This window comes from Pan paniscus, chromosome 1, assembly GCF_029289425.2.
Source record: "Pan paniscus chromosome 1, NHGRI_mPanPan1-v2.0_pri, whole genome shotgun sequence".
Lineage (NCBI taxonomy): Eukaryota > Metazoa > Chordata > Mammalia > Primates > Hominidae > Pan > Pan paniscus.
Window position 1 is genome coordinate 227,197,516 of NC_073249.2, and position 12,852 is coordinate 227,210,367.

A 12,852-nucleotide genomic window follows, 5' to 3' on the forward strand; every position below is an offset into this window, starting at 1 on the left:
GCACCCACACGTGCACGCCAGAGAGCCTCCTGCCTCCACGGCCCCGCCTCCCACAGTGCTCAGCAGTGTGTGCTCCCCACTCAGGGCCTCATCAGCCACAAGGATCCCTGTGCAGGGCCTGGCTCCATCCAGGGCCACCCAAGGGAGCTCCAAGTCCGTGCTCCCACCACAAAGCGGAGCAAGAAGCCAACGGGCCAGCGCGCTGGTGAGGATGGACAAAAGCAATGCTTTTAAAGTTTTCAGACTTTATTTCACAGCGATTGACACAGAAACGTACTAGAGTTAGTAACACGGCACCCAGCCCCACCGCCGCCCGCTTCATCGGGTCCTGCTCCTAGGAGGACTGGGCTGGGGCTGGGGGTGGGGATGGGATGGGGGTGGGGAAGGGACGGGACGTTGCAGTTTAAGGCATTTCTGGCTTCGGAGCCATCCCTGCCACCCCTGCACCTGCCCCTTGACCTTGGTCAGACACTGGCTGGCCCCTGGTCATTCTGAGACAAGGACAACTTTCACTGACGCTGTGGGGAGGATTTGCAGTGAGGCAGCCCTCAGCCGCTCTCAGGCGAGACGGGAAAGATGAGACCCACCACTCCAGGGGTCAAATAAAATCAACACATGAAGAACACAGCCGTGGCCAGGCCCAGATACCCAGGCAGGCGGCAGAGGTCAACCCCATCCCACAGTGAGCTCCTCTCGATAGCCCCTCGCAGGGCCTGGGGTGTGGCAGAGGGATACGGTCATGTCCAGGGTGGCTGGGCAGGGCCAGCTGAGGGTCAGGACACCCAGATCGGCCCTGGTCTGGCCTCTGCTCCTCAGCAGCCTGGGGCTGGCGGAGGCAGCACGGGAGCAACGCAGAGCTGTGCCCAGCAGTAACATTGTTTCGAAGTCACAGTATTGGCGCAGGAGGCCAAGGCAGGGCCCAGAGCACACACAGGAAGGAGCAGCTCAAATGGGGGCTTGGAAAGGCCCTGTGGGGTCGCCCGGAGGAAGGGCCCCATCAGACCTCAGCAGCCCCTTCCTCTCTGGGACACGAGCCCTGCCTGACGGAGCGAGGGTGATTCAGGAGCCGGGGCTGCTTCCCGGCGGGGACACCGTGGGGCAGGCGCAGTGCAAGGCGGGGGCTCAGCACCTTGAGGCAGGGGTGTGTGTCCTGAGGCTGCCGTCCACGCTGAGCCCTCCACGCTGCCACCTCGCCTGTCCATCCCTCGGCACTAGGTCTGTCCGCAGCACGGCTGCCTGGACGGAAGGGAGGCCGGGCCAGCAGTCCCTCCAGCCAACACTCAGGCAAGAAAATCATATCAAAAAGCGACAAGTTTACAAAAATAGAAAATAATTACAGCGGGCGCGGGGCTCTGGTGCCAGCTCATGGGGTGGGGCAGGGCCGCAGCTCTGGCTTGGTGACGGCGTCCTCCAGCAGGTGCAGCGGGTGCCGGCCCACCACCACGTCCCGCAAGCAGCCCACAAAGCCTGTGCCGTAGGCCTTGGGCAGTGCTGGGCCCACGGGCAGCTCCGGCAGGCCCCCTGCAGCACAGACAGTGGGAGTCACCCGGCTGTGACTCAGTGATGCTGATGGGCACCCCAACGAGCAGGTGACCAGCAGGGGGCCCACACCTGGGCACCCGCCTCCCGGCCCCACAGCACTGGGAGCTGCAGGGGCTACAGCGGGAGAAGAGAGCCCAGCCCGCCGGCTCACATGCACCCTGAGAGAGCCCAGCCCACCGGCTCACATGTACCCTGACTCAAGGGTGGGCGCTGGGGGGTGGAGTCTGTCCCTCGGATATCATGAGACCCTTGGGCATCCCTCTCTAGTCTCCCCCAAACACTCACCAAGCCACAGGGCTCCATCAGTGTCCAGCTGCGTGGCGCCCAGCGGGGAGGAGCCGGTCACAGGGGCCTCATTGCCCACCTGCAGGGAACCTTCCCTCTGCTCCCTGGGTGTGCAGGGAGGGGGAGACCATCAGGGCCCAGAGTTCCCTCTGCCTCCTCTAGACCATAAGCCCTGCATCCTTCCTATGCCCTGCAGGTGCCTCAGCCTGGAGAACCCCCGAGGTATCACCCCTGGGGGCAAGGATGAGGTGGCCTTAACCCCAAGGAGGGCACTGGGAGCCAAGGCCGGGGACATTCCTGCAGCTCAAGCTTTGCTGGAGGCGACGGCCAGGCTCAGACTGGAGCGACCCCTGGCAGGCTCCGGGCAGGGCCGGGATGCCTTTCAGACGTGGAAACTGATCACTGCTTCTCCTGCATCTTCTTGGCCCTTCCTCCTCCCACTGGCAGTGACCTCGGCTCAGGCAGCAAGGCGTGTCCTCCCTGACCCCTGGCCACAAGTGACTGGACACAGCCCAGCTGGGCAAGTCTGGGCAGCCCTCGCCACTATTCTCGGCACACTGGGTTCCCTACTCACCTATGTGCCACGACCCGCAACCAGCGGTTGGTGTTGACGGGCACGGTGGAACGCAGCACCACGGGCTGGGAGCCCAGGTTGTAGCTCAGCTGCAGGTGCCCGTCCACAATGGCCAGTGCCACGTAGTCTGCCCGCTCCGTGGCCTTGCCACTCCAGAGCACCAGCCCCTGCGTGGCCTCAGTGCGCAGGCTCAGTTCAAAGTGGTTGCTCTGCAGTGCCTTCTCGCTGGAGGGCAGAGGGCAGGTCAGGGCCTCTAGGAAGGTGGCAACAGGACAGGGTGGGGGAGGCGGGAGGACAAGGGCCCCAGCTGCAGAGGCCACAAGGGCTGTGACGGGACCCAGGGGTGGCTGGTGGGCAGACACCGACAGTGGGAGGGAGAAGAGGGATGGAGACAGGGGCAGCCTGGCAGAGAGAGATCAGAGAGAGGGGCGGGAGGACAGATGGGCCAGCCAGGGGTCTGCAGGCACTGCTGCCACGTGCTCACCTGTGAAGGGCCCCGGAATCCAGAGTTTCGGGGCTTAGAAGCAGGAAGAGAGGGAGGCGGGTGAGCAGGGGACAGGCGGGGCCAATGCAAACCCATCTCAACACTGTGGGGTGCAAGGAGCAGGCACCCACAGAAGACATGCGTGACCTCGAGGATCATTGGCCGCCCACCAAAGAGCCCAGCAGGGACACCTACACATGCTTGTGCAGACACCGTGCGGAAACGAGACACGTGAGGGCGCAGACACGTGAGGGTGCAGACACCCACGTGCAGACACAAGACACTTGAGGGCACAGACACCCACATGCAGACACCCACGTGCAGACACCCACGTGCAGACAGCAGGGGAGCACGGCCAAGGCTGGGCGCAGAGATCAAGGAGGTAGGCGTAGGGTGGTATGGAGTGGAGATCAGGGGCTTGGATGCCCCAGTACACACATGCATGTGTGCATGCACCCAAACCTACACATGGACACACACACACCTCCATGTTCACACACACACCTCTATGTTCACACACATACACACGTACATGAACACACACGGACACACCTGAATGCTCCCCACTTACACCTGTTCATACACACACACATCTACATATCCCCCCATATACACACGCATATACACGGACCCATGCACACACTCGGACACACACCTGTCTCCCCCACATATACACACGCATACATGGACATACACTTGGACACACACCTGTGTGTCTCCCTCATATACACACACATACATGGACCCATGGACACACACTCGGACACACACCTGCGTGTCTCCCTCGTATACACACACATACATGGACCCATGTGCACACACACACACGGACACACACCTGCGTGTCTCCCTCATATACACACACATACATGGAGCCATGCACACACACGGCCACATAGTCACACACGCATATCTACATGTCCCCCCCACATATACACACACACATATACATGGACCCATGCACACACACAGCTGGATATTCACACACACTTGCACATCCACTCCATATACATAGACACGCACATACAGACACAGCTGCATGTTCACACACGCGGACGTGCACACAGACACAGACATGCATGCATATGCGCACAGGTGTGTACAGCCTCAGTGGTGGGGGTTGGCTGTGGGGCGACCCTCGGCCTGTGCCCTGGGAGGGGCGACTGCACTTCTGAGGCAGGAAACGGCCTCTTGCAGCCAAATAGCGCCGGACCCCCATCCTCCACCACGAGGGATGGAAAGTTCCCCGGGGGCTCCGGACTCTGCTCCCCACCAGGAAGGATGGAGGAGTGGGAGTGAGAGGGAGCGGGGGGCGCCGAGCTCTACTCACACGGGGATCTCATTGGCCAGTTCGCTTGGAAACAAAGAGACAGACAGTGAGAGGCGGGAGGACCGGGAGGGGAGAGAAAGGCGGGAGGACAGAGGTGGCAGCACCGGGCCGTCCCCTCCTGGGCCCTCCTGGTGTGGGGGTCCGGTGTCCCGCCCCGAGGGCACAGATGGAACCGACAGCCAGCAGAGGACGGCACGTTACCTCTCGGTCACAGCGTTGAGGTACTCGACAAAGGTCCGCCCGTCAAAGGCCAGGGCATCCACGTCCCCCGCCGACTTCTCCACCAGCCCTGTGAGATAGGCAGGTGAGGGTGGGCCTCGTGGGCTCCGGACCCATCCGGCCTCCGCCCCCTGCCCTGTGCCAGGCTCACCCTTCTCGCAGTGCGGTCCTGAGAATCCCCCGGGACACAGGCACACATAGGCAGCCTCCCTCGGGACGCAGGAGGCCCCATTGAGGCAGGGGTGGCCTGAGGCCCGGGTGCAGGGGTGACCTGCAAAGGACGTGACGTCCACCTGCCGCAGCACGTGCTCCGGGGTCAGCAGCTGGCGGCCTCCGAGGGAGACCTGCAGGGCAGGGTGAGGGCCTTGTCCCGCCTGCCACCCCGCCCGCCCCGGAGGCCCTGGTGGGACGCCCCTGCCACCCCGCCCACCCCGGAGGCCCTGGTGGGACGCCCCTGCCACCCCGCCCACCCCGGAGGCCCTGGTGGGACGCCCCGCCCCCACATACCAGCTGGATGGCGCCGTCGAAGCCAGAGGACACGGCAGCAGCACGGGCCAGCTTGCTGAAGTCGGGAGCCCCCCCTACGTAGAGCGGCTCCTTCAGGTTGAGGACGGTGTGGGGAACCTGCGGGGACACCGGGTAAGTGGCTGTGCGGAGCCCACCCACGGTGCAGACCCAGGGCCCAGGCACCTGCACGCACCCACCCCACCCACCCATTGCCTATCTAGGGGGCAGCGTTAATCACATAGAAATGGCAGGGTCCTTAGTGCGGGAGGAGCTACCCTAGGGGTTGAGGCGCCAGAGACGGTGAGCGGATGAGAGGCCGACGGTACCTTGCGGGATTTCTGGCCTCCGAAGAGCGGGTGGGGTTGCAGAGCGAGAGCAGAGAGCAGGGAGGCAGAGGAGGCAGAGGACAGGGCAGGCGGCCAAGAGAACAGGACAGAAAAACAGCTCCGTGAGCGCCGGCAGGGGCGGGGCTGCCGCCCGAGGAGGAAGAGCAGGCAGCAGCGGGAGTCCCCTCGCGGCCCAGGGCACTCACCGGGGACTCCCCCAACACACGGGGGCCGTCGCCCACACGCAGGGCACCCTTGCGGCCGTTTCGCTCCAGTGAGACCCTGGTCCAGGCTCCCAGGGTGACTGGCTCCCTGCTCCTGGTGAGGAGGGGCAGCGTGAGTGGGCTCTGTCCACCACTGGCCACGCGACCACCCAGGGCCCGAGCGACCTGCTGGTGCCCCGGCCCCGGGCCAGTGCCCCAGGCCTCCCAGAGCCACCCTTGCCGGCCCACCTGATGACCGCTGCCCCCTTGCCCAGGTCGTAGCGGAACTCCAGGTGACGGTCCTGCAGTGCCAGCGACACGAAGTCCCCCTTGCCGTCCGTCTTCTGCCCGTTGTAGAGCAGGAGGCCGCTGGGGCCTCGCGCCAGGAACACGACCTCCAGCGCCATCTTCTCCCTGGGGTCATGGGGAGTCGGGGTGTCTTTGCTGTCCCCTCCCCACAGGATAGACGGAGGTGGGGGCCGGCCCTTCCCCCTGCTCCTGCCCCACTGACCCCAGGTCCCGTGCAAAGGTGTGCAGGCCTCTCAGCTCCAAGTGGGAGAAGCCGTTGAAGTCAGCCAGGAAGGGCCCAGAGCCGTCCTGCCCCGAGGCTGTAGGGAGAGTCACCAAGGCCTCAGTCCTGACCCCCGGGGCCTCCTGCACCCCATGCCAGCCGTGTGTGGATCGTAACTCAAAACCCAAACTAGACTGAGCCGCATCCTAACTGCAATGCTACCTGGAACCTGTACCCGCCCAAACGTTCGACCCCACCCCTCCCCCTGCCCCGAGAGCCCCACGCCCCCGACCTGTCTGGCAGAAAGTGCCCTCACGCCCCAGGGGGCACTCGCACTGAGCACCACCCTCGGGCAGCACACGGCAGGGCGCCGCCCCATGGCAGGGGTTGGGCTGGCAGGGGCTCTTCTCATCGGCACAGGTTGGTCCTGGATGGAGGAAGATGGGACCGAGGTCCCAGGAGGCGTCGGTTGGGTACCGCCCACAGGCCCCGGGGTCCCACTCCCACCCGCCCCAGCCCCACCCTCACCGACGCGGCCGGACGGGCACTGGCAATGGAACCTTCCAGCCTCCAGGTTCTGGCATGGGGCCCCGCCATGGCAGGGGTTGGGCAGGCAGGGGTGGTCCCCGCACTCGCCCACGCCGGAGCCTCGGGTGGCAGCCCCCGGCCCAATGCCAAGCTCCAGGCGCTGGTTGTTGACGTCCAGCAAACGGATGCACCCCCTCAGGCCGGCGCCCACGAAGGTCCGCTCCAGCGCCCTGCCACCAGGAGGGACACCGGGTCAGGGCTCAGGGGCCACAGGCAAAGCCACCTCGCACACCGGGACCCCAAAGGGCCGGGGTCGGGGTCGGGGCCACACCACCCTCCAAGGGACTCACACGGCAGCCTGGTCCTCGGGTACGCCGCCCACAAAGAGGTCTGTGTCCAGGTTGAGGCCGTCGGTGCCACTGGGACTCTCGCCCAGAACAGGGGTCTCACCATCCACCGAGAGGGTGCCCCGGCGCCAGTGCCGGGACAGCTCCAGGCGGTGCCACTGGCCCGGCTCTATCGGCACGGCACTGGTCAGCACCGCCGGCCCCGAACCTGTGTCAAACCTGAGGGCAGGAGCAGGTGCTCAGGACCATCGCCCGGCCCCGTCCCCACCCCGCCCACCTGAGCTGCCCCGGCCCCCGTCCCCTCCCTGCCCACCTGAGCTGCCCCGGCCCCCCCACCCCCCCCGTCCCCTCCCCGCCCACCTAAGCTGCCCCAGCCCGTCCCCACCCCGCCCACCTGAGCTGCCCCGGCCCCCCGACCTCGTCCCCTCCCCGCCCACCTGAGCTGCCCCGGCCCCGTCCCCTCCCCGCCCACCTGAGCTGCACGCGGCCATCTAGCAGCGCCAATGCCAGGAAGTCCTTGCCTCGGGCGTTGCCATTGTACAGCAGCAGCCCCTGAGGCTCCAGTGCGCGGAATTCCAGTGCCAGGCGCAGCGTGTGGTAGGCGCGGAGGGTGGGGAAGGCCAGGAAGGAGCGGCCCTCGAAGGCCGGCACAGGGGCGCCAAGCACTGCAAAGGGCGACCGGGAGGGCCGGCTGGAAAAGCTCCGAGGATTCCCCACTTTTATCCCTGAAACCGCCCCCTGCTTTTTTTTTTTTTTTTTTGAGACGGAGTTTCACTCTTTTTGCCCCGGCTGGAGTGCAGTGGCGCGATCCTGGCTCACCGCAACCTCCGCCTGCCAGGTTCAAGCGATTCTCCTGCCTCAGCCTCCCTAGTAGCTGGGATTACAGGCACCCCCCCACCACGCCCAGCTAATTTTGTATTTTTAGTAGAGACAAAGTGTCTCCATGTTGGTCAGGCTGGTCTCGAACTCCCGACCTCAGGTGATCTGCCTGCCTCGGCCTCCCAAAGTGCTGGGATTACAGGCGTGAGCCACCGTATCTGGCCGAAACCCCGCCTTAATCCGGGCTCCTGCCCCCACCTCAAAGCCTGATGGTGGCTTAGCCCCACCCCCAATCCTTGCCCCGACCCTGCTGCCTCCCCGCCCTCCTCTGCAGTGGACATCCTTACCCTTCTCACAGACGGCGCCTCCCCTGCCTGCTGGGCAGCTGCAGGTGAAGCCCCCGCCCAAAGCCCAGTCCTGGCAGGTCCCCCCGTGGAAGCAGGGCTGTGAGTCACAGGGCTTTGGAGGCTGCTGGGGGGCCGGGGGCCGACGTCCGGGCACACGGCTGGGGGCAGTGGTGGGGGGCCGACGTGTGGTGGGGGCTGCCGTGGTCTTGGCAACGGGCTGGCTTGTGTGACTGGGGTGCAGGGCCCGAAGGGTCACAGCAGGGGACGGCAGGCGCGATGCAGTGGCGGCTCTGGCCGTGGCTACCGCGGCAATGGCTCCTGACGTGGCCCCTGTGATAAACGCAGGAAACCAGTCTGCCGGCACAGGGAGCTGTTAGGGTTTCCTGGGAGCAGGGCCAGGAAGGGGTGAGGGGCAGGGGCATGGGCAGAGGAGGGGGCAGGTAAGCTGTGGCTCGTGGCCTGGCGCTCACCAAAGTCCATAAATCGCACGTGCTCCTGCAGCGGCCGCCTCACGCCCAAGGACCGGCGCCTGGACACCTGGATCTGCCGGAGCAGGGCCCGGGCCACGTCGGGTGCCCTGAAGGCTGTGGCTGGGGAGGAGGGAGCTCTGAGCATGGCAGAGCCCCAGGCATCCCCCACCCATTGCCTCCCAGGAAGGGTCCAGGGTGCGGGTCTCACTGGGGTCGAAGTGCACATCCACAATGGCGCGGACGGATTTGCCGGGCCCCAGGTCCCGCAAGCGGACGCTCCGAAAATCCTTCTTGACGTCTGAATTCTGGAAGAGGTCGTCCAGCTGTGGCAGGAGGTAGGCAAGGACTTGGGGGGCCGCCCAAGCCGGGCTGCCCTGGTGCTGCTCTGGGTATCTGGGGAGGAAGGCCAGTGGGTGGGTGGGGGCTGCGCCCCCGTCTTACGGTGCTCTCAATGCTCCTGGCTGTCTCCCCGAACAGCTCTGACTTGGGGTCAGCCATCTCGGGCGTGTAGAACAGCTCCTGGCCCTCGACGCCCTCCAGCTCCAGGACGCCCTGGAACACCTTGGTGGCTGTGGGGGAGGTGCAGTGAGGCCCTGCCTGGCATCTGCCTGGCATCCAGGCTGGCCCGGGCACAGGCCCCAGCAGCAAGCCACAAGGGTGCACGGGAAGGTGGATGTTAGTCAGATGGTCATGAGGTTAGTGGGGACCCCAGGGTGGGGCTGGTGTCGGTTACCAGGAGGACTCCTCAGAGCAGTGTGCCACGCCGGCTTGCAACGAGAGAGACGGGTTAGGCGTGGGGTCCCCGGCACGCACGTGTTTGAGGGGGCCGAGTCCCAAGACCATAACCCCCGGCACTGACCTGCTGCCCAGGCGAGGGGGCAGCACCTCGGCCGAGCCCAGGCTGATCCTCACACTCCCCTCGCCCAGCCGTCCACTCACCGGGGCAGTTGGAGCCCTCTGCGTCCAGCGAGGGCGTCTTCCCATCAGAGCAGCAGCCCAACGCTGAGTTGTAGCAGGAAGCCCTCTCGACGGGTGGCCCAGGGGTGGCCACGCTGCTGCCCTCGAAGGGCTCGAGCCCTGGGGAGACGCGCTCTGAGCCCAGGCTCTGGTGGAGCCTCTCGGCGCCTGCCCACCCACCCCAAGTCCTTGATCCCTGCTCACCCCCAGAGCCACCCCCACTGGCCTCCTGGTCCCCGCTCAGTTCCTCATCGCTGCTTCCATCAGTGCTGCCAGATTCACCAAAGGCGGACGCCACCAGGCTGGGTGCAGGGGAGGGTGCCGTGGGGGGCACGGTCAGCACGGGCCACACGGTGGTCCTGGGGACGCTGGCAGTGGTCCGAGGTCGTGATGAGGGCGGAGGGGTGGTCTGGCTGCGTGCGGTACTGCCGGGAGCCAGGGGGAGGGCGCCGGGGGGGGCCGGCAGTGCCTGGCTCAGGAGGAGCCCTGGGGTGGTCACAGTCACGGAGGCAGATGTCGGGTGAGTGCTGGGAGCAACAGCCTCTGCAAGGAGAGGGAGGTTGGCGGGGGGACCGGTTGGGACAGGGTCAGGTGGCTCAGGGCGGGTGGGGCTGGATTTAGGGCAGCGTCAGGCCTTCCTGGTCAGTTCTGGGGCAGTGGCCGTCAGGCCTCACCCTGGCACGGGCCCAGGCTCTGGATAGAGATTTGCAGGCCCTGGCGGCAGGCGATGGTCTTCAGCTGACACTCGTTGCCGTACGTGACTCCATCTGACCCACAGACCTGGGGCAGAGAACAAGGATATTCAAGGCAAGGCCTCCTCCCCACTCCCCTTCACATCCCACACCCCTCACCTTGGTAGCGTTGGCCTCTGGACAGGTGAGCATCGGGCAGACACAGTGGGCTGAGCCAGACTCCTCCACGCACCGCGCACCGAACTCACAGCGCATCTCCGCACAGGTCGCAGGCGCAGAAGCGTCTGGGGCACAGGCATGGGAAACCTCTGTGGCTCGGGTGACCCCACCCCACCCCATGAAGCCCCAGGGTAGCGCTGGCCCTCACTCACCGGCTTCACAGCCCGCGGGGCCCAGGGCACGGCCGTCTGGACACTGCCCACACTTGGGTCCAGCCACCCCGGGCTTACACGAGCACAGCCCCGTCATCTGCTCACAGTCATCCCGCACGGCGCCTTGGGGATCACAGCTGCAGGCTTTGGGGAAAATCGGGGAGGAATGTGATGTCCGCACCTGGACAGGCTTCCCCACCTCCTCCAGAGCCTGGTCCCCAACCCTGGCTCTGCCCAGCCCCCAGCCAGGTGTGGGTCAGGCCAGGGCCTGGGCAGGTGAGGAGAAGCACAGTGATGGGGGTGAACAGGTAGGAGGGCATAGCCGGTGGCCAGTCCTGGGCCCTGTCACTCACGTGTACAGCCACTCCGGCCATCGGTGACGATGCCTCGAAAGTTCCAGAAGCCAGGCTCACAGCGGTCACACCTGAGGCCCCCCACACCTGGGCGGCAGGAGCACTGGCCTGTGGCTGGGTCACAGGTGCCGCCGTAAGAGCCATGGGGGTTGCACTGGCAGGCACCTGAAAGGCCAGGGCAGGACAAGCTCACGTGGCCGCACAGCCGCACCAGGCCCGGGGTCAGGGCTGAGCTCAGGTACTCACTGGGGCAGCCAGCCAGGCCCACGCCCCGGGCTGCGGTGATATTGTCCTGGCAGCAGCCGTAGGGCGTCTGGGCACAGTGTAAGGGGGCCACAGGTGGCAGCGGGGCGAAGGTGGGGCCTGCAGGAAAGGGTACGGGACTCAGATTTCATGCAGTGCTGGACACCCACCCTGGACCCAGCCAGTCTGCCTCCACCCACCCCCACTGTCACCACTCAGTCCTCCCGATCCCAGCTCCCAGAGGAGCCCGGGAGCCTGGGGCTGAGGACACAGGTGAGGCTCCCACATCTTACGCAAGAACATGTCTGTAAATGCAGGTCCAGGAACACACAACACACAGAGCATCCAAAGATCACAGACACGCAGCTCTGTGCACACACACACACGAGCTTCCTTGCAAATCGAGAAACAGACATCTGAAGACGTCAGCACGCATTCTCACCGACATTCCTCCAAACCGTACAGTTAACGCCCCTCTGCAGACACACATCTGTGCACGCGCATCACACACACCGGGCACCACTTTTACCTAATTGATGTGATACATCGACTAGATCGACGTATGCAGAGAAAGTGCCCACACGGTGGGGCCCCGCATGGTTCACGCTGCCTCTCAGCACTGAGGCCTGGCCTGGTGCACGCCCACTGACTGATGGACACACACGCCCACACACGCAGCTGCACAAATGTGCACAGGCACCAACACTGGACGATGCTCACTTACAACACAATACGCACGTCCACAGGGGCCCATGGCAGCACACGGGCACACCCACATCCAGACACGGAAACCCAGACGCCGCCCCGCCTGTGCCTGAGACCCCACGTGCAGCCGGCTCACCTCGGCAGGCTCCCTGGGCCGCTACGTAGAGCCCTCGCTGTGACTCACACCTGGCCTTCTTCAGCTCACACTCGGTGCTGTAGGTGACCCCATCTGAGCCGCACACCTGGAGGGTGGTGTCAGTGTGAGCGGCCGCAGCCCCGTCCCCGCCGCCCGCCGAGAGCCAGGGGTACAGGGCTCACCGGGCTGCCTGGGACACTCTGGCAGCTGAAGTCACAGACACACGGCCCGTCCTCCGAGTCCTCGTCCCAGATGCCACCGCGCTGCCGGCACAGCTCCTGCTCACAGTCACCGTCCTCCCCAGAGCCAGAGCCTCCGGAACCGCACTCGGCTGCGGGTAAGGGGAGCAGGGTCACCCAGGGGCTTCTTGTCCAAAGCCAGAGCCCAGCAGTTTTCGCCAGCGTCCCCCGGCCTACCCTGCTCGCACGGCCCTGCCCGGGCCTCCTCGATCTGTGTCTGCTGGAGGCAGGCGGCTTCCCGTAGCTCGCAGGCACTGCCGTAGGTGACACCGTCACTGCCACACACGGGGCCGGGCGGGGGGTGCTCACACCGGGGACACACACACTGCCCTGCCGAGCACACAGCCCCAAAAGCACACACGGCATCTCCACAGGTCTCTGCAGGAGACAGAGCCAGGCAGGGGTCGGCAGGCCCAGGCTGAGGGAGGCACAGGACCCTGGCCCGCCTGGCCACAGGGCCTCACTCACCGCAGGGTCCAGCTGAGGCCACGTGCAGGCCCATCTGGTGTGTGCAGGCGTGCACGTGCAGCATGCACTCGCTGGGGTACGTATGCCCGTCGGAGCCACACACGGGCTGGGCCAAAGCCACGCATTCAGAGGGGCACACGCAGCGCCCGGTCTCGGCCTCGCACAGGGCTCCAAAGCGGCACTGCCCGCAGCGGTC

The 12,852-nt window shown here is 65.6% G+C and overlaps 1 protein-coding gene across 13 annotated transcripts in view; it reads right to left on the reverse strand.

The window, feature by feature from the left end:
- Window positions 1-228: 228 nt before the first annotated feature.
- The window catches only part of AGRN (agrin), a 34,680-nt gene continuing 22,056 nt past the window's right edge, over window positions 229-12,852 (reverse strand). For 2 of the 13 annotated variants that reach the window (XM_055099827.2, XM_034951765.3), the window contains 31 exons: window positions 12,657-12,851; window positions 12,366-12,566; window positions 12,132-12,280; window positions 11,950-12,055; window positions 11,112-11,228; window positions 10,866-11,030; window positions 10,513-10,656; window positions 10,301-10,425; window positions 10,124-10,229; window positions 9,654-9,992; window positions 9,432-9,569; window positions 8,934-9,061; window positions 8,701-8,815; window positions 8,493-8,612; window positions 8,023-8,376; window positions 7,329-7,521; window positions 6,860-7,075; window positions 6,510-6,739; window positions 6,274-6,408; window positions 5,982-6,078; window positions 5,720-5,884; window positions 5,474-5,585; window positions 5,217-5,279; window positions 4,942-5,058; window positions 4,586-4,778; window positions 4,417-4,504; window positions 4,216-4,239; window positions 2,886-2,918; window positions 2,402-2,626; window positions 1,828-1,931; window positions 229-1,521 (listed from right to left, as the gene is read on the reverse strand). In XM_055099827.2, coding sequence (XP_054955802.2) covers window positions 1,364-1,521; window positions 1,828-1,931; window positions 2,402-2,626; window positions 2,886-2,918; window positions 4,216-4,239; window positions 4,417-4,504; window positions 4,586-4,778; window positions 4,942-5,058; window positions 5,217-5,279; window positions 5,474-5,585; window positions 5,720-5,884; window positions 5,982-6,078; window positions 6,274-6,408; window positions 6,510-6,739; window positions 6,860-7,075; window positions 7,329-7,521; window positions 8,023-8,376; window positions 8,493-8,612; window positions 8,701-8,815; window positions 8,934-9,061; window positions 9,432-9,569; window positions 9,654-9,992; window positions 10,124-10,229; window positions 10,301-10,425; window positions 10,513-10,656; window positions 10,866-11,030; window positions 11,112-11,228; window positions 11,950-12,055; window positions 12,132-12,280; window positions 12,366-12,566; window positions 12,657-12,851 — 4,655 coding nt within the window. In that variant the 3' untranslated portion in view covers window positions 229-1,363. Of the gene's footprint in view, window positions 1,522-1,827; window positions 1,932-2,401; window positions 2,627-2,885; window positions 2,919-4,215; window positions 4,240-4,416; window positions 4,505-4,585; window positions 4,779-4,941; window positions 5,059-5,216; window positions 5,285-5,473; window positions 5,586-5,719; window positions 5,885-5,981; window positions 6,079-6,273; window positions 6,409-6,509; window positions 6,740-6,859; window positions 7,076-7,328; window positions 7,522-8,022; window positions 8,377-8,492; window positions 8,613-8,700; window positions 8,816-8,933; window positions 9,062-9,431; window positions 9,570-9,653; window positions 9,993-10,123; window positions 10,230-10,300; window positions 10,426-10,512; window positions 10,657-10,865; window positions 11,031-11,111; window positions 11,229-11,949; window positions 12,056-12,131; window positions 12,281-12,365; window positions 12,567-12,656; window position 12,852 lie in introns of those variants that run through there. The other 11 variants (XM_055099843.2, XM_055099830.2, XM_055099848.2 and 8 more) reach the window with 11 other exon arrangements.